This window comes from Chiroxiphia lanceolata, chromosome 14, assembly GCF_009829145.1.
Source record: "Chiroxiphia lanceolata isolate bChiLan1 chromosome 14, bChiLan1.pri, whole genome shotgun sequence".
Classification (NCBI taxonomy): domain Eukaryota; kingdom Metazoa; phylum Chordata; class Aves; order Passeriformes; family Pipridae; genus Chiroxiphia; species Chiroxiphia lanceolata.
In genome coordinates, this window is record NC_045650.1 from 8,427,920 (window position 1) to 8,454,427 (window position 26,508).

Consider the following 26,508-nt stretch of genomic DNA (forward strand, 5'->3'; position numbering starts at 1 on the left):
TATTTTAAGTCTTGTAATGTGTTATTTATGAATGCATTATAGTTATAATAATTCATTTACGGGACTACTGTGACAACAGCACCTTATCTTTAAAAATGGGAATTTGCAATATGAAATAGTTCATTAACAATAAGAAAGAGAATAAACTGAGAAGGTGCCTACAAATTGACAGCGCTAACAGAGTAACAACCAGCCTTTGTATGGGTCTGAATAGCATAGAAACTGAGAAAGACTAATGGAGGCAGAAAAAGTTTTAACTTCTATAGAAACTTGGAAATTAGTCTGGTTTCTGCAAATCTCATCTGTCATAACAGAATTGTTGGAAAATTCATTAGGCTTTGCAGACAAGTTTCAGAGAGAATTGCAGTGGTAAAATAAATGGGATCCATCACAACTGTGCAAAGACCAGTGGATAACTTAATCCTACATGGGACTTGCTTGGAAGTATCAGAATACATTTGCCAGATGCAAGATAATGTCAAGTAAATATTTAACGCTGTAATCACACAACAGCGTGTTAGAGCATAATAAAAGACACTGAAAGGGAGTTAAATGCTTTCAATTTAAGCAGATCATTTAAATGAAAGGAAGCAGTGATGCAGTTTTACATCTAGATGCAGTGTTCACCTAACAAGTGGCAAGGGCAAGCAAACACTTGAAGTTGCCGAGAACTGGTAGAGACTCTCTAGTGGAGTATAAATAGTTTACCATGCATTCTTTGTTTACAGTACCAGTTTTACTGTGGTTTTGCAACTGTGGTGCTTTTGTCCTGTGTGTTGACTGTCACTTTCCTACATGGAGATGAATGCTTGAGGGGAATTGTATTGTCAGAGTGCAGCCAGGGCGTGGATGGACACTGCTGAGTGCACCTGGACTCAAGAGAGCCTGTTTACGTTTTTGCCCTCAAAAAGCTAATGTAGAACTTTCAGCTGCTTCACTTCTTGTCTTCTTACTGTTTAATTTGTTCTAGGTGGTTGAGAGATGGACATAGAATCATAGAGTGATTTGGGCTGAAAGAGTCCTTAAAGATCCTCTACTTCCAACACCCTTCCATAGGCAGGGACACCTTCCACTAGACCAGGTGGAATGCCCTGTTCATCCTGGCCTTGAACACTTCCAGGTGTGAGGCATCCACAACTTCTCGTACAATCATAGAATCAATAAGGTTGGAAAAGACCTCCAAGATCATGGAGTCTGACCTTTGACTAATCACCACCTTGTCAACTAGACCAGAGGACTGAGTGCCACATCCAATCTTTCCTTGAACACCTCCAGGGACGGTGATTCCACCCCCTCCCTGGGTGACCTGTTCCAATACCTGACCACCCTTTCAGTGAAGAAATTCTTCCTGATGTTCAACTTTGGGAAAACATGGGTTGTCCCTGGTTTTCTGGCCAGCCTCGGGGATTGGCCTATTTCTACCTAAAACTTCAGTCAAATTCCTGTTATTTTCACTTTTTGGAGTATAAATAAATGAGATGCAGTGTACATACAACCTGTCAGTTCTCCACATAGTTTGTTTTGTTCACCCACAGCTGTTTCAAGTGCCCTTCCAGGCTACTGCCCACAGTGGGACGCTTTGTCTAGACATGATGTGAAGTTAAAGCTCTTAGTCAGACTCTATTAATATATGATATGCAAAACATTCCTGGAGAGAAACTTCAGCACTTAATTGTCAGATATGGCCAAGGGAAGCTCTCTTTTGTTGTCTTACCTGGTGGGAGAGAATGACTTCTGCCGGGTAAGGGCAAGGTCTGAGCCCCAGTGACACGAGCAGCCTGACCCAGCACGGCTGTGGGAGCTCTCCAGTGGTTGAGTCAACCCTGGTGTCAGCTCCTCAGCTGTGAGACACAACAATTACAGCAATAACTCAGGTCAGAAAATTGACAGAACCATTTAATGTATGTGAGAGTGACAGTGAGTCATCTCTGATCATTGTGTTTAGCAGCCTGGAGATCCACAGGCAGGCAGGACAGCTGCAATCCCACATCTACATGACAGTTCAGGACAAGGAGAAGCAGCTCACAGTCACTGTTTTCTTCCATCCAGAGAGGGCTTTACGTGGATTTGATCCCAAAAGACTAAGACAGGTAGGACCTGTTGGGGAGTGGGATAGCACGTCTGTCATCTGCAGCCTTTATCCCCTTCTCTGTAGTGTGTTGCCAATCAGGTGCATGCAATAACAAGCACATTAGCCTGTGTCAGTTATGTATCTGGTGTGAAATTAATAGATAAAGGTGGACTAAAATGCTAATAAAATTTTGCAAAATGCTCTTTAAAATTTCGGTTCAGGAGCAGAGTAGATTGGTAGCATGGAAGTTACAGATTAGTAAATTTAAAAGTTAGAAGAAAGGTGGGTTTCTTTGCAACCTGCAAAGACCTCGTTTCTTAAAAGAATTCTTTGAGAAGCCTTTAAACCTTAATTTTGAGTTCTGCAGCAGTCACTTAAGATGCAAGTGGAGTTATGGGGGCTAATATTAAAAATACTGTAGCTGCTTGTGTGACATACAGGGCAAGAAGCAGTAGAAGGACTCCTGCTACTGGTGATTAGGAACTGTGCAAGTACTGCTGAGAACACGGTTTGCAAAATTGAAGTGTCCAAAGCAGCTCAGTGCTCAGTAATGAGGGTTTGCAGGCCCTGTGTACTGGAGCACTTGTTTTGACAGTTGTAAGGGCCAAATATTCAGCAGCTGCAAATTGCTCTGGAGCTTTTCTTGATCTTTTTTTTTTTGTTCAGCTGGAGCTGGTATGAATTCACAAGTTCCAGACATTTACAGCAGCAGAATCTTTTCCATGTTTTAAAGTTTTTGAATCAACTTCCAGAATAAATGTTTTAATTTATTTTGAGTTATGTAAAGGCCCAGTAGGCATAAATACAGTAATGATACAAATAGTGACTTGTCTCTAATATGGATGATTTCAAAGCAGTAAAAAAGTGAGTATGGTATTCCCTGAGGCAGCTTCTCAACTTCAATATTCAGTGTGCAATGTCCTAAGTTTGAAAAGAGTGGCTTTTTCTTCTGCTACAATAAAGACCACTTCCTACATCCTAAACACTAGAAGCTAATTTATAGCTCAGTGTTGAAACAATGTCTTTTTTCTAAGGTACACATTTGTCTTTGCTAACTTTGATAGACTGTTGTAAGCTAGAGCACTGCAGCATATACTTCGTGCACTGGAATGTGAAATGTGATGATTTTTTTTCTTAGAGCTCTCCTGTGCTTGCTGCCTTGGGTTGTTTTTTATGTCATTTACGGTGCTGAACATCAATGCGAGCATATTATGCAATGTGGTATAAAAATACACAAAGGCAATAAACTCCACTGTTATTTCTGCTTTGGCAGAACAGCCATATTTGATCATTTTGCCTTTTGATTTCTGGAAAAGTTAATTCAGATAGTGCATTGCAGCTTGAGCATTTATGTATGCATGTGTATGTGCCTCGTAGAAGTTCCCGGTGCAGAGCCGTCTCCCGTGGCTGGCAGGGGGTGGTAGCTGTGCAAGCTCAGGGAGCAACAGCCACCCGGGCATGGAGATCACCATTAGAAACATCTGAATTTCATGCTAAGTTGTGTGGAAATGTGTACTGGTTTGTAAAAGATCTAAATTTTATTTCTTTATTACGACCTTGTCACTGTGCCCTTCCCATTGGTGACAACGCGTCACTCAGTTATGAACAACTGCTCAACACGTTGGCCTCGGCTGGGCTGTTTTGAGCAGACCAGTGATCTGCTGGGCCAGAGTCACTGATCTGAGTTATTTTTGGTTTGGCTTAAGCACAGTACCTCTTGGGTTTTAACTCCTTTTTGCTAGTATGCAAACACATAGCATCGAAATTCCTTTTGGATCAGGTCTACTGTGCCGGTGCGTTTTTTGTTCCGGGAGTGTGCACAGCCGTCTCCATCCACTCACAGACATCACTGTGATTGTGCTCTAAGCTACACCCATGGCAGATTCTGTAGTTTATCTTCCCTCACTGCTTGCACACCTGCTCAGTGAATTAAGCCACTGTGCAGCATCGGTGCTCCTGTCTGAGCAAAGGCAGTGTAAAACAGTGGGAGGTACAAAGAAATCTTGTTGTTGTGCTTACACAGCCTGTCTTGGTACCACTATCAGTCTGTGTGTAGTTGGGGGAGGTTGACTTCTCTGTTTTTTGGAACCAAGAAGGTCCTGCTCATCCACTGACCGTGGGCAGGGCAGGGAGAAGAGAGCTGCCAGGACGTGTCCCTGCAGAGTCCAGTTGGAGAAGGAGGAGCTAGCTGGTAGCTTCATGCTCGCTGAGGTGAAGTTTGCTCCAATATCTGCTGCAAGCTTCTGTCTGTTCAAGCTAATAAATGGGCAGTGAAAGTCCTCCTCACATGCTCCCTGATCCGTCAGGTTGGTGTCTTTAGCCAAGTCACTGCACATTCGCTGTTCACAGCAAGGTGGTGAAATCCTTCCTGCAGTCTGTGACCCAGCGCTGGTCACCTCTCTCGTCTTGTCTGTCATATGGTGCAGCAGCTGTCTCAATGAATTGAAAGCTACTGCTTTAAGTAAAATAATAATATAATTTAAAGTCATACTGTGTGAAAATTTTTACAATTCTGGTGCAGTTAGGCCTCTATTATATGGCAGATGTGCTGCCCAATATGTGGAAGTACCACAATAGCATGCAAAAGAAAGTTGTTGGGTAATTGGGAAAGATCTCGGTATACAGAACATGTAGCTGGGCTCTACAAGCATGATCACTAAGGTGGACAGTAACAGAAAAACAAGTAGTTTAATCTTCTGCTAATTTGGTTCAGTGCTGATTAAATTGATTAACAGTGAAAAGTGAAACTGCTCTGTGTATATGCAGCGTGTCGTAGGTACATTGTGTAATTGCACATGGATTTGTGCCGTGTCTGAAAGGCTTTAGGGAAGTGCAGACAGAGAGGGGAAAAATATCTTCAAATACAATTTCTAAACCTCTGTCAAGTGAAGGCTTCTGAAATGCAGACCTTTTATTTCAGGAGAGTAGAAATGCAGTATTGTGAGTGTTGTTGCACATCATCCTCCATTGATAGGCTGTTCAAGTGGATATAATGACTTAACACTTCATGGGCCAGATGGGGGGAAAAAGGTGACTAATTATCAGATTATTTGATGTGAATTATTCAGTCACAGTGTTGGTAACTGGGCTGAGGAAAGCTACTCCAGCAGTGGCTCCTGCAATAGGTAACACAGTGGTGAATAGAAGTGGCTGTATAGGCAGAGGTCTCTTGGTTGTGTCAATGACTCCATTGTGGCTACAGTTGAGTAGTACTGTCAAGGGTGCTGGAGCTTGCTGAGAAAATGTTGGGGGTTTTCAACAAGTGATTTGTGTAAGATCATTTGTGGATGGAGGTGAATTTAACTACAGCTACAGCCCAAGAAAAGAATATGAGAAAATATTGCAGCCTTTCATTTGACTGTTTTAAAAATGTTTTGTACATGTGTGTTTGTGTATAGTGACCCTGTCTGTATAAGCCTTTAACCTGTTGCAAATAACTTCCACCCTTAAAATGGAGAGGAATATTTCAGGTTACATTAGATTTGTTGTTTTATCTTTTCTGAAAGGATTTTTCTGCTGTTCATCCGACAGCTGTGTGCACAGCTCTGGTCAGAGCCATGTGCCTCTTTGGGCAGGGGTGCTGATCCAGAGCAGTGTACAGGGTTCTGCTGCTTCCTAGGGCTGTGAGAACACACTGTGCACCTCTCCATGGCACACTGAGGATTTTTGCTCCTGCTGATTAGTTTTCTGTGCTTTGTTTTGAAATATCTCCTCTGAGGCCGTTTCTCAGAGCAGCTCTTTCTGTAATGAGTTTGAATTTTAAAACACTCAATTTCTTGCGTCCTTCCTTTTGTTAATCCTTAGTAAATGAGGCAAATCATTGGGAGGTGTCACCTACCCTTTCATGAATGGTGCTTCTGTTCTTGGCTGCTTCTTCCAAGTGAAATGCCCAGGAGCTGCAGCAGTGGTGAATCTCTGAGGCAGACTCATAAACTATTGTACTGCTGCTCATCTCCTGCTCCCAAGAGGTATGGCTGATCCTTTCAGATTTCCAGGAAGGATGCAGTCGATTGTTTGATTATTTTGTTGCCCATTTCAAGCCACTCTTCCTTGTTTTTCTCTTCCAAGAGGATTCTGATTTTTTCTTAGTTCTTTGTTTGTGGGGGTTTTTTTGTTTTTTTTTTTTTTTTGTTTTTCCCCCCAACACTAGGGAAGTTATGTCTCCTTTTTTAGCCCAGCTATTGTCAATAGCTGCTGCATAAACAGGAAGAAAAAAGTACAGGCATTCCTACTTCTCTTGACTTCCCTTATAATTTGAAACTTTCTCCTAGCTCCAAATAGGGCTACATTAATAATTAAATTCTTATTAAAGTTACAATGCACAAGAGCATTCTAATATTTCATAAGCAACAAACTATAGCTCTCCAAAGCTCTCTGAATTGTTAGTTTCCCACTCATCCCTGGACCTTTCTAGCAGTTCTCTTGGCATGTTCTCCTCTGCATGCCTGATTTTCATCACACTGCAAGGATATCCTCTTAGAAACAGCTGCATTCCTTGCTTTTCCTCCCAAACTTTGTGAATGGAGACCATAAGTTCAGTGCTGTGCAGTGTGTGACACTGCTGTGAGCTGGTCAGTGTGGGTTTTGTGATAGACAGGGTAAGGGGTTTGAGCAAACTCCTATTTCCATCCAGAGTTGCTGTCCATCTCCTGTATTCCACAAGGCTTCATTACTTGTGTTGTTGGAGCAGAAAGAGGAATGTTTGATCCACAAGCTGTGGGCTGGTGCATTAGGTGGCAGCCACAACTTGATCCAAAGAGCCAACATCTTTGGTGGCTGTGCAACTTGGATGGCTTAGCTTCTGCAGCTGGACAAGCAGGTCCTGCTGTTTTAGTATCTTCCCTTGATCCAGGCCCTGCTTCTCATGAAGGGTCCCCAATAACCCTCTGGTGTGCTCCCAGCTCTGCTATAAGCTGCTCTGTGTGCCTGTTGCTCCTTATACGCACACTTAGAGAAAGGAATAGTACACTGTAAATTACTGTCTTGTCTGCTGTGGTGCATGGGTCAACCCACCTGTTTGGAAAGCAGCCAGCTTGCATTTATTTTGGTAGATGGGAAAGGCAGGAAACCACTTGGAACAGGCAGGGAAGCAATATTCATTCCTTCAGAGGCAAGCACAGCAAAGCAGTGAACTGAGCTGCAGAGTTTAAATAAGTGTGGGCACATGTTTTGCATAGCAAACCCACAGATTCTGATGGCTGGAAAGGGAAAGGTGGTGGGTCTGCACAATGGAGAGTCAATTGTGGCTATTACTTAGCCCTTGATGAGCTCTTTATCACAGCTCAGATGCAGAAGGCTGACAGCACTGCCTAGCAGCACTGGGAGAGGAAACTGCAGTTCTCCCAAACCAAGCTCTTAGAATCACAGAATGGTTTAGGTAGGAAAAGACCCCTAAGATCATCAAGCCCAACCATGAACCCAGCACTGCCATGTTCACCACTAAACCATGTCCCCACATGCCACTTCTACACATCTGCATCCCTCCAGGGATGGTGATTGAACCTCCTCACTGGGCAGCTGATTCCAATGCCTGACAACCCTTTTGGTGAAGAAATTTTTCCTCATGTCTAACCTAAACCTCCACCAGCACAACATTCTGCTGCTGACACCAGGCTTGGAGCAAAGTATTGATATGCTGTCTTTTCCTGTTTCTACCCTCATTATTCCCTGCAACTGGAGGGATAGTGGAGAACACTACTTGTGCTCCTGTCCCTTAACCAGTCATCCCACAGCCCTGAAGTCTCTCTTGATTGCCCTTGGATTTCTTGTTGCAACTTCATTGCTACCTACCTAAAAAAAAATCAGTAAGTAATCAATAAATATCAATCAATCTGAGGGCTATACCAGGGTAGGAAGCTTTCTCTTCAGATCTGTAACTCAGAGCCCAGGAAGGCAGCAGATCTCCTAAGAAGTGGGTCTGGTTTTCACATTGGGCCTTCTGTTCCCTTCATTACGTGTGGGCACAGTAAGGTCACAGTTACAGGCAGCTGCATCACTGAAAAATGGCCAGATTAGAGTGAATCAAAGGCTTTTTGGCAGTAGAAGGGTGCCTGGAATAGCTAGGAAGTAAAGCTCTGTGCGGAAATGTTAGTGCCATTTCCACAGGGGAAAGAGGAGATGCATTCTTAGCAGATTTATCAACAAATTTTTGATGTTGGATGTCACTGTCTTTATTATGCACAAAGATCTAAATGCAGCCTTATCTTGGCTAGCCTTTTTAGAGGATAACAGCCTATTACTGCTAGCAGTTAATCCAATTACTCTTTTAGGTCAAGGGGGAGTGTTCTGTGTAAATATTTTTGGAAGAGCTGAAAAAAATATTCTGTGTGGTTGACCCAAAGAGAGCGTATTTCAGAATTTTTCAGCAGATCAAAAAGTTTCAAAATTCCTACATATATTGAAAGAAACATGTTTGAAAGAGCTGTCAGCTTTCAATTTTGATCATAAGACAACAGTTGTTTGTTTAAAAAAATGAAAATATTTCACAATGGAAATTAGTTTCAAATCAGAAAATGAATCACTATCTAAAACCATGGGGGAAATTCATTGATGTGAGAGTGAAGGTGGGGCTGTGCAAACCTGAAGAATTAATTCAGCATGAAATGTTTTACCTAAAGTAGGTGTTAACCATATCATTTTGGCTCACTTTATTCCTCGTTCTCTAATAAGGATTTCATTGACTGTATTGGAAGGGACTGTGAAATAATTATGAGCAATCCATCTAAAGCAGGGAGGAGTGCTGTCTTGGAGAGGAGAAATGCACCTGTGTATGAACTACAAGAGATTTCAGTGAAGTTCGTTCCTACTTTATTGACAGTGAAGGTGTTGCACTTGATGGCCCATACTGAACATGCTGCTTTGCTTGTGCTTGGCCAAGCCCTGGGAGTAGGACTGCAGCATTCCATCTGCTCCCACAGACTTTTGAAGAGGGGATTTCTGTTCACTGCTTCATTTCCAACTAGGAATGAGGCCCCCAAGTAGGTTTAGGATTCGACAGAAATCTTTGAAGGTGCTTGTGCTGCAATCTTGGTAGCAGTTTGGGGATGTTTGGACAAGGCTCAAGCTGTAGCACGGCTGGCTGTGACTGCTGTTGGGGTAACAACCAACAAACCCTGTATTTGATGTGGGATGGAGAACCTTTCCCAGGAGCTGGGTAACTGCTGAGCTCCAGGCTGCAGCTGCCTATGTAGGTGTTTGGGAATCTTTGCCTTACACAAAAATCCCAGCAGGAGTTGTGATGTTGGTTTTACCATAAGGAGTATTATTTGGACGTCAGTGGTGAATTTTAAATATTCCTGTGACATTTATGCCATAAATAGGAAGTTACCCTGCCTTTCCCACCAGGCATAGAAGAGAGCTCTTGGACCATATACTGTTCAATCCCAAAAGCCTCAACTTCTAATAACCAACTGCAATCCAATTTAGATCAGCAGTTTGAAAAATCATTAGTTCAAGTAGTAAAAGCCCTCTGTTGAGCAAGGACTTTGCTTCCCCGAGTATCTGAGCTCTTAGCTACTGCCAATCTCAAAATTTATGCCCTATTTTTTTATGCAGTAAAACTGTCCTTTTAATATCAGTTGAAAAATAAGCACAGAGAAATAGTTGCCGTAGAGGAAATTTATAGTATTGGTTTGAGAACAAAAGACCAGGCGGTGCTTCCGTGTGAGAGGAGTGAAGGAGCTGGGCTGTCCTCTGTCACGGACCCCATCAAGCAGAAGCCTCCAGGGGTAGTGAGAGTTCATTTTGAGCCAAGTTTTAATTTTGAAATATCATCTAAAGAAAGTTGTGTCTTTCACAAGGGATTTTTGCTGTTTGTGTTTTTTTTTTTTAGTTTGGAGTGAGCTGGTGAGTTTCTGGTGTGGTGCCTGATTTTGGTGTTATACTGGGGGAAAAAAAGAGTGGTGCAAAAGGAGGGATTCCAGAAATGGCTTGCTCTGAATAAAAATTAGAGACTTGGCTGCTTGTACTTCATGTGATATCTGTCTTCATTGTGAAAACTGCAAGTCAGAATCAACCAGACTTCTAAGTTGTGAGCACACAGCTGCAAGCTGAAAATAAGACTTCTGAGTGATGCAGAAGTGCCAGGGCTGTTTGGTAAGAATACTTCATCAAGGTTTTGGCAAAGCTGGATAGCTAATGGTACAGATAGACTGTGTAGTCATTAAGAGGTTTTGAGTGTATTACAATCCCAGAATAGAATTAATTTTTTTAATTAGCTTGTATGTATTTTTGTGCCCTGAGTTTATTATGTTGTTGAGGTGACTAACAAAGAGATCACACCTGAACTGGGATAAATTAGGGGAGAAACAAAGCAGTGATGAAAAGAAGCAAAGGGAATTGTTATTGCATGTGTTCTGGAGAGCTTTTCATCAACTGTCTCAACTGGGAAAATGTTATTACAGAAAAATACCTCACTTTCCCACCCTTCCCTGTCCTGGGCAGTCTCTTGAAGCATGTTATTTTGGAGAGGTTTTTCAGTTTTGTTCCTGTAAGGAGATGAAAGCAACTTGATAGCCCAATGTTTTCCCCTAAAAGGAAAAAAAATATTTACTACATAACTCTAAACAGCCTCAGGGGCCTGGGTAACCTCACTTATGACCTTTCTTTCCTTTCTGTGTATGGAGGAGGCAGGGAATGAAGGAGGTGCTCAGTGAGCATTGCTGTTCTGTGTCCTAGCACAGCCAGGCAGGCAGCAGTGGGGAGGCTTGTGCTGCTACTCCAATTTTTCCAAAAAGAGTAATTTTGGGGAATGGTTTTTTTTACAACTTGCTCCTTTGTGCCAGAGGAAAGGGATTTTCTTCATGGATGCGGGATTTAAGAGGGACTCTAGTGCTCTCTGTGACTTGAAGCTCTAGTGTAGAACCACGACTTCAGTCCTTCCAAAATTCCAGGAAAACTGATTTATTGCAAGTATAAGTGTCCTGGAGCTCACAGCATGTAAAGCTAACCAGACTATAAAAAGTTAGGGAACCGAAGGAGGAAGGAAACTCACCTTTCAGGTAATAACCTGCAGTGTTCATTCAAGGAGGGAATGGATTTATGGAAGTATATTTTTTGTGTTAAATAATGTCGTACATACAAGAACAGCAGTTAACAGAAACATGAGGATTTGTGTTGCCTGGATTTTATTTACTCTGTGGTTCCTACAGCCTTTAGTTAACAGAGCTGAAGCCTGTCCATGTAAAACTGAGGGGGAAAGATGTTTCTTTACAGCTTTATTAAACTTTGAATTACATCAAAGATTATTCAGTTGGAACCTGAGCCAAGGCCTATGGACAAGGTTGATGTTATGGTTTCTGGCAATTCTAGATGGGGCTGAAATGCAGTTGGACATAAAGACACAAGCCAGCGGATTGTTTAGCTGCTGTGTTTATATAAAGTAGACATGTTTGAATTTATCTCAAAAAACATCCCGGTGCTGACAGTCATCCTAAAGATCACTTTCTCTCAATAAAGCTCATAGGAAGAAGGAATTTTTTTTCCCACTGTCTTGTTGACAGCAAGTTTTTATTAATGTAATTATTATTATTTTATTTAAAAGAAAGAATATGCTACAGGATGATATTTAGCAAAGAGAATGTTTTGATGTAGCAAACGTAACAGATACTGTAGCTATTTTATACTTACTGCTAAACAAATTCCTCTTGTGTATACACACTTGCTGTGGGTTTGGTCTCCATGAAATTGTGAGGGGGGGGAAGAAAAAGATTTTTTTTTTTTTTAAGCTGTGAAGTATTTATTTATGATCTTCCATCTGAGAATATACAAGTTCTTTAGCTGTATGTTGATGACCTGTGTCCATGACAGTCTTGTCCCTGTTTTATTCATGGGAAGATGGGAATGTAGAGCACTGAGGTGTTCTACCCATGAGGATTGGGAGTACATTAGGATGAAAAGAAAAAAAATAATTAGCTGCTGAAATATAACAACAGAGACGTAGTTGAAGACTGGAGGCTGGCACGATGGTTACACATCTGCCTTCAGGAAGGTGGTCAAGGAAATGTAGATGTGCCTCAGTAAAGGTTTCTCCTAACTGCTCTGGAGGACAGCATCCACATGATGGAGTAAAGCTGAGCATCTGCCAGGCTTCTCATGGGTCTTCCACTCCCATTTTGAGCTTGGTGCTGGCTTGTGATTACTACCCATATTAGCTGATTTGAAGCTGACTCGTGTATTTGTGCATTACACAGAGCAGTGTAAGCATATCATAGGTCCTGCAATTAGAGTCTGCAGTGGAGGGAACAGTTGAGTACAAACAATGTCCTCTGCTCCACATAGCACAGCATGTAAATACTGCTTTGGATTTCCGTTAATTCCCTAAAATTTATGGTTTCTCTCCTACTGTGATGTGTATGTGATTCTTTCATAAATGTGGGTTTTATCCCATTAGCAAAATCATAGCAGATTCCTGAGGATATTTCTCCCTTTTCTGAAATGCTCGTTCACAGTTATTTAATAATGATTCTTTCGTGGTTGTGCACTGATTATTTTTAGTCATCAGAAATGGACATCCTCAAGAGTTTAAAGTTTTTTTCATTAGATTCTATGTAGTTGAAATTTGCCTGTGGATTGGTTCTTGGGACCTGTAATTGAGGTCCTGCAGCTGTGATTTCAGTGGCTCCACGAGAGTGTCTGGCTGTCATCATAGCAGGGAAAAGGAAGCACTGGGGTCAGGGGGTGTTCCTCGTTTTGTAATAAATTCTCAGCCTGACTTGAGGCCATTCATCATGTTAAGAAAAGGTTTTAGCTGTTCCTTCAGAACACTGACATCAATTAAGTTATCCATACATCATTCCAGCATTAAGGCTGCATTATTGCTGTGGTTCCTGGGGTTTGCTCCAGATGTCAGTGCTACGGTGGCCCTCCAAACCAAGACTCATTTACACCTGCTGTCCTTGGGTCTAGTAACACAATGTGCCTTTGTTGATTTCATCATGTTCTTCACTGATAGAAGGTGTGGATCTCGTTGTGGTATATTCATATTTAAATAAATCTGTGTACACGTGGTGATATGAGCGTGTAGGTGACTGGTAAAGGACCAGTCTTTAAGACAGGAATCCACTTGTCTTAGTGAACTTGCCTGAGATAGGGGTGGGCCTCCCTAGTGATGTCAAGCAGTTATTTGTCAAATACTTGATGAATGGAATCAGTCTGTGGAGTTGGTTTGCAGATGCTGCATGCTCTGAGCTTAAAGAAGCAAATAAATCACAGCTCAGTGCCAAACAACTCTTGTTTGGCATGTCCCTATGCCATACCTTTTGGGCGGTCACCTTCTCTCCTGGTGGCTTTTTGGAGGAGTGACCCATCAAGGGCTTGTTGGTCTTGGATGTTGACTCTTAGTAATTACTCCCAGCCATTGCCCCTCAGTCTCAAGGCTGTCAGTACGTTTCATGAGCACATCCATACCCTTCCCATAAGCCAAAGTAAAACTGGTATTGTTAAGGATGTAATTATATGGCAACACAGACCTTGTGCTCCATTGGCCTGCTGCTCTTTTTTGAACCAGTTGTGCTTTCCTATTAGCCCATACATCCCTTTTAATGACATCTTGTATAGATTATTAGTGTTTATTACTGGTGCTGCATGCAGTCTAATGAAGCAACAACAGCCAAGGCACAAAGTTTCTCCAGTGGATTAATGAGGTCTTGACAGAAGGTGACTGCCCAGTCTGAATAGGAAGACTGTCAAGTTTTTCATCTCGATATGACTCTTACTAGAGAAAAAATCAAGTGCACGAAAATGCAAGAGGCTAATATTTGTTCAAGGGGATCCATGTTTAAATGTGGCAGGTTTTTAAAATGGTTATACCTTGGCAGATATTTAGGAAGCAGTTAGATTGTTAGAATTAATGGCCAACACTTTGAGAACCAAATAAGCTTATCTAATGCATGCTAGTGCATCTGTGAACCTATTAATAGTTACTTTCCTTATTACTGGATTTTTATTTTCCTAATTCTTGGCTTTTTTTTTTTTTTTACCATAGGTCTTGGTTTTGGCTGTGGTTTTATATCTCTGCATCATGCTATAAATAACTAGTGGTGGTTAGAGACTGTCTTTTGAAAAAGCGTCTAATTTTTGTTCTTGTGAGATGATCTGTGCCTTAAAGCTGTGAGCTGAGGAATCTCACTATCTCTGTTATTAAGGCTTCATTTTTTAGATAGTGGAAAAGTGTTTCAATTCTTTCTGGTAATGTAATACTTTGAGGTAGCTGGAGCTTTCTGTCCGCTATATATTTTATCTTTTTACCATTTAATAGTCTGACCCCATTCAGAAAACATTTTAGACTGCATATCATTTATGTTATTAATGGCACTATTGATTTATAAGATCAACTTTAAAAATTACTTGCTGTTTTACAAGAAAACCATCAAAAGGATTAATGTGCTTTCTCTTTGTACATTTATTCTTCTATCCGTTAAAAATGATGATCAAGTCAAATGTCATTGGATTATCATCCTTGCTCTAAGGAACTGTGTGTAATTATGTGTCCTGATAAAGGCATGTTTCTTGTACTTTGGGGAATAGATACACTGATGCTGCATTACCTGCAGATGTGGAACGATTACTCACTGATGTTAATGTAGACATTGCCTATGGCTAGGCCGTAAAAGCATGCTTGGTTTGTTTGTTTTCTTAATCTGCATGCAGAATAGATATAGATGCTAAAGGAGAATAAAGCAAAGACATAGGAGGGAACTTTGTTGCTTTTTGGAGCAGGGTGTTATTCTATTTATTAAAGCTGCATGAAACAGTATAAAGTGTTGATGTTTATGAGAAGTGTCGTTTATAAAAGTAAATGTTCCTTCCCGCCCTTCTACCACCATGACCAAGATACTTTAAGGTTTGTTTTCCTTCCTATAAACCTTTCTGTCCCTCCTTTCTTTCCCCCACCCTGACATTATGTAGTTGATTTGATTCCCTAGATTGCTTTCCTCAAGCTCTAACTTGAGTTCATTTTGTTATGTGGTGACCACAGTTATGGATGACGCTCCCCCTGGCACACAGGAGTACATTATGTTACGGCAAGATTCGATCCAATCTGCGGAATTAAAGAAAAAAGAGTCCCCTTTTCGTGCTAAGTGTCACGAAATCTTCTGCTGCCCACTGAAGCAAGTGCACCTCAAAGAGAACACAGAGCCGGAAGGTTTGTGGCACTATGGATCCATGTTCTGTTTGTTTCTATTTTATTTTTTTTTCCATGTATGTCCCGAGAGCGTGCTGTGTGTTTTCCAGCCTGTGTCAGTGCGGTGCCGCTGACGCAGGAAGCGTGATGCACTCCATGTCCCCTTTGCTTGCCTGTTAGTGTCTGAGTCAGCTATCATGGGACACTGTAGTATAAACCACGTACGGTATCGTTCTAGAAGAGAAATGACGCTGCTTTTTCTTAAATAAAGTTTGTTTGTTTCAGCTCTCTCATCATTACACACTGCCCTTTCTTTTGGCTGCCAAAAGCTGCTTGCTACTTAAAACGGCATCAATTCCTAGTTGGTTCTTTCCAGTAACATTTCTGAAGCTGCACTCTGCTGAAAATATGGCACTTAGACTAAGATTCGGCTTGTCCCCAACACCTTTCACTCCATAAGGCTTCTGCATAGCGCTAGAGAATGCTCATGGCAGCTGTACACGGGTGAAGCAGGATGAAGTTTGTATGTAATGCACGCCTGGTTGCATTTTGGGAAATGAAATGCATGCAGAGCAGAAAAAAAATAAGTAGAATGTTTTCCTTTTCAGATAAAGCAAAGGTATGGTCTCTTCTCGTGCTGTATTTACTAATATGAAATTGCTAATGAGGTATCTGTCTCTCGTTCATCTAGCGTACATAAGATTAAGCTATATTAAATTATATTATTTTTATATTTTCTCTTATGTGTTTTGCATTACTGCCTCATATTCCAAGTGGTAAGCCTTCTACTTTTTGCATAAGCTTCAGTACCTGCCAAGACAAATAATGCTACTGCTGGTAGATGTGTTTTAAGATTAAATATTCAGGGCTGGATTCTGCCACAGTCGAGTCTACAGGAATGGCAGAGTGAACAGGTTGGAGTTCTTATGGCAAATCACTTGTATTATTCTCTCTGTAATGATGGGCATCAGTCATTGAGCTGTCACTGTTATCTCTAAATGTTCAGTCAATTGCTTTCTCTTGTTACATACTGCAGATTTTTCATGAATGTTCTTTGAACCACGTCTGGGAGATTTGAGTCTTTTACAATAAAATTATTTTATTAGAATAGTATTTCTTTTTCATCTCACCAGAAATGCTAACTCTGACACACACACTGGTGTAAGGTGTGGGAAGAGGTTTTTTGTTTCAGTGGTGATATAACTGAATATTAAAATTGGGGTTTGAAAAAGTCTCATTGTTGTCTCAGTTCTAGGGCTGATTTGATAGGGGTTGTGATTTTGTAACTCAATAAACATGAAGGAAAGGCGAATCCTATAGGACGCTTCTGGATTAGCAGATGTCATGAATTTCCTATCATCTGTCAGGGTTTGTGTTGTTCGTGAGTAAATTATGAGCCCAGAACTGTTCATGTCAAGCTCCTCTAGGAAGATGATGACAGCTGAGCTACTATAGGTGCTCAGCAACTGATATTTGGTGAAATGAAAGATTCCATGTGATCTGTAAGAAGAAGGGCCCTAAACTTGGCATCTTTGACTCACATGCTGTATTTCATTTTTTGCCATGTGCTAATGTGTCACTCCAGCAGAAGCTGATGGTTATTTCAGTGGAACTTATCCTGGGAGCTGGATTCCTGCTGAGGACTAGCTCTTAGCTGAGCCTGCTCATTTTCAGTGAATAAATCAACAATTTACGCACTAATGGCCTGTTCAAGAGGAACAAGGAAAGCAGAGGTATGCTGGGCCTTTTTTCTCTCCAGAGCATGAGTCTCCTGGAGGCGTGGTTTGGTTCAGTGTTGAGGAATTCAGGATCTGCCAGGAAAATCTTACACGGTGCAGGCTCTGAGTGAAGACCTGGGGAGCACCAGTTCTGCCGTATTGCCGCCTGGAAGCCAACAGTTGCTCTTCTTAGATTCTCCATAAATCTACACGCTGTCTGTCTCCAACGACAGCTGTGTTACTCCTTCCTGCATGGCATATGGTATTGTTATTCGTTCTCAGTGAAAATGTTTAGTTCTAAGAGGGAAGCCTGTCATCTTTTATTGTAGTGTACAAGGATGAATTTCTCTTCCCTCTTCTGTCCCTCCTCCTCTCCTCTAGGAATTTTGCATTGCACACAAGAAGACATGGCTGTATTTGCTTGTCCTGCAACTATCTGAGTTGATGGGAATTCATAGGAGTATCAATTTTTGTTGTTGTGTGATTTCTGTATGTGTTTCTGTGAAAGATATTGCTCCTGGCATGAGAAGAAAAATATATGTTTAGGAATCCTTTTATCCTCTCTTGTAGCTCAAATTGCCTGGGCTGCATTAGTCCTTTTCTTCAACACCTGTGAATTGCCTGGCAGTGGTGTTAGACCCACCAAAGGACTGATGTATGTCATCCTCAGTGGTTTGTTGGCATGAAGCCTGAAAAATTTTGAGAGTGAAATTGTCTGAACTGTGCTTTCCATGCAAACACTGCAACAGTCCATTGAAATTTCTGGAGTGGTTGAAACAAATCCTAGCAGAATACCTTCCAGTGTGAACCCAGCAGTTAGTAGGCTCAATTGTGCTGGTAGGATGAATGAAATGTTTGAACTTGTTACTGTGGCATAATTTACACATTTTTCAAGGTATTGGAAAGTATGACAACTAAGAAGCTATTAGGAAAGTTCTCCAAGTAAAATGTCACAATGGAAGTTTTATGGAAAATTGCAGACTTGAAAGACTCTGCAGAGAGTATAAAAATGTACCTTTTTATCTGCTGAGTAATGACATGGGACCACGTAGTTAAGCCTGCATGTTTTGAACTTTTGCAACTCCTTGCCTAACTCTTTTGTTTAGATGATGGATTTCTTCTCTGCATCTTTTAACCTCTTTAATACAGGGTTAATGCTTGGAGAGCCACATTTATCACTTCAGGATGTGAACCCCCTAGGCATGTTAAGATGATACCAGGTAAAAGATTTTCCAGGCTTTTTGTAGGGGTCTTTGGGGAATGTTCTGATATTTGCTGAAAGACTTAAATGCCACCTCACGGTGGTGACTGAGCTTAGTGGCCCATCCCTTCTCATATCTTCAGCCTGTTTCATTTCTCATAGCTTAGGTTGATTTCTAAAAGCAAAATCGGAAATGAGAAAATTAGATCCGTGTTTCCTAAACTGACCTGCCCTGGTTTCTTGTTCTTTTCCTGACACCTACCTGCCTGCTTGCAGTATCATCGTTATTCACAGCACCTATATGCCTCAAATACACCTTAGGAGAGTTGATCCAGGGTCAGTACATTTGATATCAACCCGGAGGACACATAGAAGGTCCTTGGTCCAGTAACTGTAGCAAGTGGTAGAAGTGAACAGAAGGAGAACAACAGGAAATCACAACAATATTATCTTCCCAAAATGTGGAAATTTCTATTTGAGCCCATTGCCAGCAGGGTGATGTCTGTCAGTCTGGATTGCAGTTCAGATGGGATGCTGCCTTTTCTAATGCTGTGGGAAACTTGAGTTAAAAGCTAAACTGCTGCTTTATTCCACATCATTCCAGCTTTGTTTTGTCAAAGTCATTCTACAGTTTACAATGTCGTGGATCTCTCAAATGCAATAAAACAAGCAGAGCTGACATCCTTACCTAGATGCTGAGTCCTGTGGGCATTGGGCATTGTTTACAATTACATCCAAGCAGCAGCAAAATACAGGGTGTTTTTATAGCTTCCCTCCAGCCAGGAATACACTGCTAGCAGTAGAAGGGCCATCTGAAGTACATTTTGCAGCTATTTGTTCTCTTAAATAGTTTAAACATAAGCTGCTGCTATCTGTATAAAACATGGTTACATAAAAAGAAGTCAGCTCCTGGAAAACTAATTTGAGTTGTATTATTACATCCAGGGGAGGAAATAAAATGAGAAATGTTTTTTAAAAACACCCATTGGTTAGTCACAGTCACACAATCAAGAGTCTTGGCCACTTGCCCATAGTTCTGTTTTCATGTGGGATTTTTTTTGCCTTTTTCTTTTTTTCTTTTTTTCTTTTTTTTTTTTGGTAACATTTAGTCTCCCTCCAGGCATACATAACCTTTTTACACAGAAAAGCAGAAAAGCATGGCAAAACACGTATTGGGGATGGGGAGAGGGAAATCTGGGGTAGCAGCTGGTAATGAGGAAAGGCAGCTTTCCTCAACCAACAGGAAATCTGATTAGATAGAAAATGTTAAGGATGCTAATATGAAACAAGCAGCTTTGTGGTTGCCCTTGACGATGGCTTGTTATCTTCATCTCTAGCAATGAGATTAGTGGCAGAGCCAGTCCTGGGGGCAAGGAAAAGGCAGGATGTTTGAGCACATTATGTGGGGGGCTGCTTCTTCCACCTACTCCATGTGCACAGGCAGTTTTGTCACCAGTAGAAATTTGTAGCCTTTATGTTGTCCTACTGAATGTCCCTTTGGTGCTCCAAGAGTCGTGTCACCACAGATAGTACTGTTACTTGGCACTCTAATTATATCCTTTTCTTCTAGACCAAATCAGTCCTATTAGCCCTGCTCGCTCATTTAATTATGTTAATGCATGTGCACTTCTGCATTTTAGAGGAGAAAAAAGAAAGAAGAAGGAGGAGGAGGAGAACCTGTATTTGAAATCATGGAGAATTGTGAGAGGTTTTTAAACTTTACATATTGTTCAGAACTAAAAATGACTTTGTGTTCCAGTGCAGAATAATAGAGATGAGCCACGTGAAAGAGGCACAGCCACCTCTCTGGTTGTGTCTGAGACATTCAGATTGGGCACATTTGGCAGTGAGACACCAGTGAGGAGGTTCAGCATCTGCACTGTGGTGTCTTCAGCCTCAGATTTAACCTGGACCAGCAGCCATCTGAGGGGAACTCACTGGTGCACTAGTAGGGGCTCCTACTCGGTTACATGATCCTCTTTAGAAGCATTTCATAAGCTTCCATGTTTTTCATCATGTCTTCTGATTTCAGCAGAGGTGAAAAGTGAAGACTTGGTATCCCATTTGCTCTTGCCAGCAGGAGTATTTAACCCTTTCCTGCTGCAGCTAAGCTGTCTGGCCTGGAGCAGCTCATCCCAGGGAAGGCAGGCAGTCTGCTAATGCCTGATGTTGGGCCTGCAGCCTAATGATGATATAGCAAGCATCAGTGCTTTCCTTATTGCCCTTTGCCTCGGCAAAACCTTGTTCTTGACTCTGCATTTTCTTGCACCTCTCAGGTCCTCCTGTGGGGAATGTGAAGCTTTCACCTTTCCTTGCTCCCAAGTCCAAGCAGCAGCAATGAGCAATGCCCAAGGCTTCTCCAATACTAGATGAAAAAAAGCTCTATATCCTGTCTGTCTGGATACACATGGAGTTGCTGCAGATATGGCACCATATCTGTAGTGAAGGATGATCTAAAGAGAGCAACAGAGACCTAAAGTCAAAGGTCTGAAGCTACCACTAGTATAATGGCCTTTTCCCCCTAAGAGAAACCATCTTTGACTTGAGTGATTAACTGCTAACCTTCAGTTTCAGGGCATTGGGAGGCAGTGGTGGCAATTACACTCTTATTTTCTTCAGATGCTCAGCACATAAAGCAGAATAGCTCAGTCCTGTAAGTGGCTGAGCCCTCTTGCCCTGATCCTCCAAAGCCTTTAAGCACGCGATTAACTTTAAACATGTGAGTGCTCCCAGCAGAGTCAAAGGGGTTGGGATGTATTTAATGAGCTTACCTGAACACAGTCTGGGCCTGGCTCGGGTTCAGGCTCAGACAGTGCAAATCCAGAGTAATTCCACCAAAATCCAAGATTTACTCAATATTTGCTTGTCTGCAAATGAGATCAGAACCCCATCACAGAGTTTAGTTTGATTTCTTCTTTCCTTACTCCCTTAATAAGGAGTTAATATGGTCCTTACTGCCAAAATGATTCATGATTGAACATGCAAGTCATCACAGTCGTCAGCAGCAGGACTGCTTAGGTCCCAAGCAGTAGGGAAATTTAATGTTTCCCATTATAAAGAGGGAAGTGAATGACTTGATTCTCAAAACTATTTGGACATCTCATCAGAAAGAGTAACAATAACAATTCCCTACTGAACCAGCTGAGCACAAGGGACTTGTATTCCCTCTGGAAGGTTCTGGGAGGTGACACTTCTAGCCATGCAGAAATACAGCAGAGTGGGAATTCAATACTGTTCCATGGACTTAGAGATACAACCTGAGTTTTTTGTCTTTCTCTTCAGCAGTGGCAGCCTGTGCCAGCAGAACTGCCGGCTGCTTCCAGTCCTCCCTTCCTCTCCCCTCCCACCACGTGCTTGTGTGTTGACTTGTAGTTTGGCAAGATCCACCACCAAACACCCTCTTTTCTCACCATGTGAGTTAAGGAGAGGCTCAGCCCTGGGCGAGCCCAGTGCCAGCTGTGGCAGGAGCGTGACATGGTGAGGGACTGGGGGCAGGAGGACAGGAGCCCCCAGTGTTGGCAGGCAGTGCATGAGTGGTGACAGGTTATTAGGCTCCTATCTCAGCTTTTTCCCAAACTATTACCCCCTACTACTTTTACTTTCTGCACCTTATTTCCTTTTCACTGTGTACCTGTCCCTCTGCTTGGTGCTTGCACATCCCGCTATGTGCTGCCATATAAAAACCATCTCTTTTTGAGGTGGCTGGACATCTTTTTAAGGTCGTGAGCAGGAAGACTCCAATTCTTGCTGTAACATTTCTGTCCCTGGGTACTTCAATGATTACAGAGTATATATTGAGGAAGGAACTTGAGGCTTTGAAGGAAAGTCACTGATGTAACATTTCCAAAGGCTTGCAAACCTCTTTTGCTCCTGAACTCACATGTACCTGCCACCTCACAGGACACAGTGCAAGAGCTTTCCATAGGGTTTTACTTACCTCCTGAGAGGCTTAGAGGTCAGGGTATTACACACAACCGTGTTTCCTGCATCCTATTGTGTTGTTTTGCTAATGGTTTTTAACTAATACACCTGCCAGTTTATTCCTACTTACATGGACTTTTTCAAACATCTGTGGTGCTTGCTGTCAGCTGAATGTGACCTGAAATAAGGTTTACAGCTGGAAGATCCTTCTCACTGTGTATGCACACCCATCTCCATCCAGGAAATAGTGTGCACACCTTAGTCTGTCTGTCAGACCAAGATCTTAGAATAATGTGGCTGGAGGACATGATCATAAAATATCAATAATAAAGCTAGGCCAGGCACCCTCTCTCTGACAGAAGGATTTAAAACTTAACAGTGTCACTGTTCTTTCCAGGCTGTTACTGCCCAGGCCAGCACCTCACAGAGGGGGAATTCAGCAGGTGCCTGGCACTGATGGAGAGATGCTCACCTTGCAGTCACTTCTTACCCAGCTGTCTTAAGAGGAGCTGATAATTAGATCATATTTTCCAATATATGCAGACCCGCCTTTCTGTGTGTCTGTCCTCACAGTGTCATCAAATAGCTGGTCCCAGGTCTGTAGGTAATAGAGACACCAGGGGAGGCACTAAAGAGTCCTCACAGTATTTTTATCTACCACCTCACCTGGCCATAAGCAACAGATTGGAAGTTAAGTGGTTTGTTTTCCTGGTGGTAAAATTCAAAGGTGCAGCTGTAATTGTGAGCTATGTAACTGTTAGCCAAATTTGCACTCTGTAGCATCAGAGAAATTTAAGTAAGTAGTGGCATTAGGAACAGTTTTAGAACTTTTATTGCAAGATAATGATTTTTAAATCTCAAACTGGAGCTTGCCTTACCACTGAGCAGGTCATGGTAACCTAAAAAGAAATTTTATCCCTTACCTTACCTGTGTACTCTTCGAGTGCCTTCTGCTATTTTGCTCTAATCTCAAAATAAGTTGAGACAGTATCTGACACTTAGCATAGCTGAAGTAGGACATTTAGACCAAATGAGTCACCCTGATATTCTTTTCTCATCTTGTCTTTAAAGGATGCTCTGAGAGCTTCAAAGAGTGTTCCTTGTATGGAGGAAGGCCTTTGTCTTGCCACTTTTTCATCCCATGACTCTCCTGAGAAAGCATGAGACTTCATTCTTCAATCTGTCCTCATTTTAAATAAGATGTGGTTCTTTATTAATAATGGAGGTTTTTCTTTGTACTGTATTCAGCTACATGGTCTATCATAATTATTGCACAACTCTTTATCAGTGGTAATGTCTGTAATATTTAAATACCAAGTGCCTTTGGGTTGAGATCATGCCAAATCTTTCATGCTGTTCTAGGTTAGGACAGCTCTGTAAACAAGGAGGAGTTAAACTTTTTAGCTATCACTGAAGAGTTGTTTCCTTTCCCAAGGTAATCCCTTAGAAAAGCACTTAGACAAGTCTCCATGGTGCAGGGAGCACATGGCAGAGATCCCCTGCCCCACACCTGGGCAGCCCAGTGCAGCACCACTCAGGGGTGTTGATCATCTCAGGGATAATGAGCTTAGATAGAAAATTGCCTGTGGTTTCCAGTGCCAGGGTTAGCTCAGCCCGTATGTAACTCAGGGCTCAGGGGTTTCTGCTCTTCATCCCATCAGCAGTCTTGGCCTTCAGCAGCTGCTACCTCTGAGTGCACAAAAGCAAAGCCACAACAAACAGAAAGGTTCACCCAGCAGACTCCTTGTATCTCAGATTGTCTGGAAAGGGAGAGGAATTCAGTCCTACTTCCAACTCAGTGTGGTCTCCATGTGCTCCCTCAACGCTGTCTTTTCTCTGATGCTCCTCCTTGTTCTGGATCCTGCTCTGTCAGGGCTGGGGATGCTTTCTGAACAAAGCTGAATAACTTTCACAGCAGTGCATTTTACTTCAAATATGTGGTGAACACACTATGCAGTAATGTGAGCTACTGTTCTTTTATGATTGCATAAGCAGTTAACTTTTGGTGATAGTACATTTGTCTCTCTTTTTTGTTCTCTTTTAAATGTCCTGACCTGTGAAACTAAAGAAACTGAAGAAGCTTTACCCAGACCTCAGTAGGCACCAAAGATTGCAAAAGGCCAGAGTTTTCTTAGAACACTTACGTAAAATTACTGAATGCTTTTTCAGTAGTATCTGAGTGTTTGGGGAAAAGTCAGTGCTCAGACTGTTTCATATTCAGTTTTTTGCCCACTCGTATCTATATACAGAATATTCCTGCTGTGTACAAGTTCTTTGATTTTGCTTATATGCTTAAAAAAACCTCCTGATGTTGTAGGACAGTGGAAAATGTTTGGACATCTTTTAAGCCAGCCCTTGTCCTCCAGGACAGAAAGGTGTATTATCAAGCAATGGTGTTCTGGAAGAATTAACAGGGTTTTCTGGGTATTGACCCCAGTGTGCATGTTTGATGCTTTCTACCATGTGTTTGAAAACAGTGAGACAGACACATTTTTATTTTTTTTCCAAAAGACAGATTAGAAAGAGTTAGGTTAAACCCTAGAGATTTCAAGGTGCATAAACCTGCAAAGGTTCTGACCTGCTGTATATCCAGCACATGGCTGCACATCCTCTTCAGGGGCACAATGCTGAACTCGTGCTGTAAAGAAAATGAGGGAACAAAAGAAAATGAGGGAACAAAAGAAAATCTTTTCCAGGCATCTTGGATACTTCTGATGTGAAGCTGTCTGCCATGTTTTTCAGACATGCTAAATAATTCTTGCATGTTGATTTAGCAAGGAAAAAATGAAGAATATATACAACTTAATGCGCAAGAAGTCTTTAGTTACCAGCTGTCTTTCACGCTTGACATTTCCACATTACACAACCGTCCCTTCTAGAAAGGTTATTGATGCAGCTGTGTTAGTTCTATCTGGTCACATTTAGCTCTTACAACAGAATAAAAACCTAGTGGCTACTCTTCAAATTTTTACCAGCATCATTAAGTCAGATTTTAATTTGTTTTTTCTGACCCTTGTCATAGAGAAATGAGAAGAGCAAAGGTGTAGAGTGCTGACTGAGTGCAATGTTGCATACATGTCTCAGCCTCTTGTTTCTTGGTGTGATTCTTGGGGTGTCCTGCACAGGGCCAGGAGTTGAACTCCATGATCCTGATGGGTCCCTTCCAACTCCCCATATTGTTTTGCCAGAACCCTACACAGAAGACAAATGGAGTGGCCCAACACTGCTTTCTCTTAATTGCTTTGATGGAGGTATGGGTTTCTTAACCAGTATTTTCTAAATAACAGCTTAACCTTTCTCCTTATGCTTGGTTTTCCTTCTTGTTACAATACACCCATCTCAGGTTTTTTTGTCCTTGACTCTTGTGGAAGAGGTGCATTTCATTCCTCAGCTGTATTTCTTGCAACCTTTCTGGGAAGCTTAGAGGCTTAGCTAGTCTTAGAGCCTAACATCCTCAGAGGATGGAACTGAAAGATTTACTACAGGGACTGAAAAAATGTCTATACCCCCAAATGAACAGAACTTGCTCTGTACAGCTGGCTGGTACTTTAAGCCTCCATTGAAGATGCATCATAAACTGTCTTTAGACTTCTCAGGGCGTGGAGGGCTCCAGTGCCAGTAAACTGTGGGCTGGTGACTTCAGGAATAGGGGTATTTGCACTCATATCTTCTGCCTGCCCTCGTGGACATCACTGGTTTGGAGGCTTTAGTGACTTTGTCGTCAATGTTGTGAAGGTGGATGGGGCTGCAGAGAAAGAATCAGCCATGAGGACCATCAGCAGGAGAAGAATCTGAGACTGCAGTGAATGAAATGCTGAGTTTTCCATCTTTTGAAAAAGCCATTAACAGCATAAATCACACTTTTGGTGACTGTCATTCTGTTCCCTAAATGTGCCTTTCCTCACAACAGTCCTAGGATTTTTACTTTCTGCAACAAATGATGCCAAATTAACACTTAATTGTAAGAATTGTTAAAAATTTAGAGTTTATTTCAATTGTGCACCTTTGCTTAATTGGTACCTGCTCCTCTTTCTCTTCCTCTACAACTCCAGTTAGGTTGAGCCAGTAGTTGAAGACCAAATTTTGCTTTTTAGGTGCTCTTATCTCTGGTAAGTATAATCATTCTCTTTGTTTCAGACAAGTGGCAAAGCTGACATCAAATATTGCCAGTGTCTCTCAAATATTGTTAGGAGAAAATGTTTAAGCTTCACACATGATGAGCTATCAGCATTAATCCAGGAGAGTTCATATGACTGGCCCTCTTATGATAAATTTAGATTAAATACACTGTAAAACCAGTAGTAAGCAAAAATTTGAATGGGACTTGAGCTGCCAAATGCAAGTAAGTGGTTTCTTTAATCTCTTGGATGTTAAATTAGATAAATGTAGAAGTGATGAGAAATTTTGCTGGTCTTTGTACTAATAACAAAGGAGCATGTTTAGGAAATTACTGGTTTAACTGAAAAGAATTCAC

The 26,508-nt window shown here is 41.7% G+C and overlaps 1 protein-coding gene across 9 annotated transcripts in view; it reads left to right on the forward strand.

Annotated features, from left to right (window-relative positions):
• Positions 1–26,508, forward strand: part of FGF13 (fibroblast growth factor 13) — a 314,139-nt gene that overhangs the window by 184,741 nt on the left and 102,890 nt on the right. For 5 of the 9 annotated variants that reach the window (XM_032701955.1, XM_032701956.1, XM_032701951.1 and 2 more), the window contains exon 2: positions 15,048–15,215. The exons of 2 other annotated variants lie outside the window; for them this stretch is intronic. In XM_032701955.1, coding sequence (XP_032557846.1) covers positions 15,050–15,215 — 166 coding nt within the window. In that variant the 5' untranslated portion in view covers positions 15,048–15,049. Of the gene's footprint in view, positions 1–2,069; positions 2,091–14,891; positions 14,913–15,047; positions 15,216–26,508 lie in introns of those variants that run through there. 2 more of the 9 variants (XM_032701958.1, XM_032701957.1) reach the window with 2 other exon arrangements.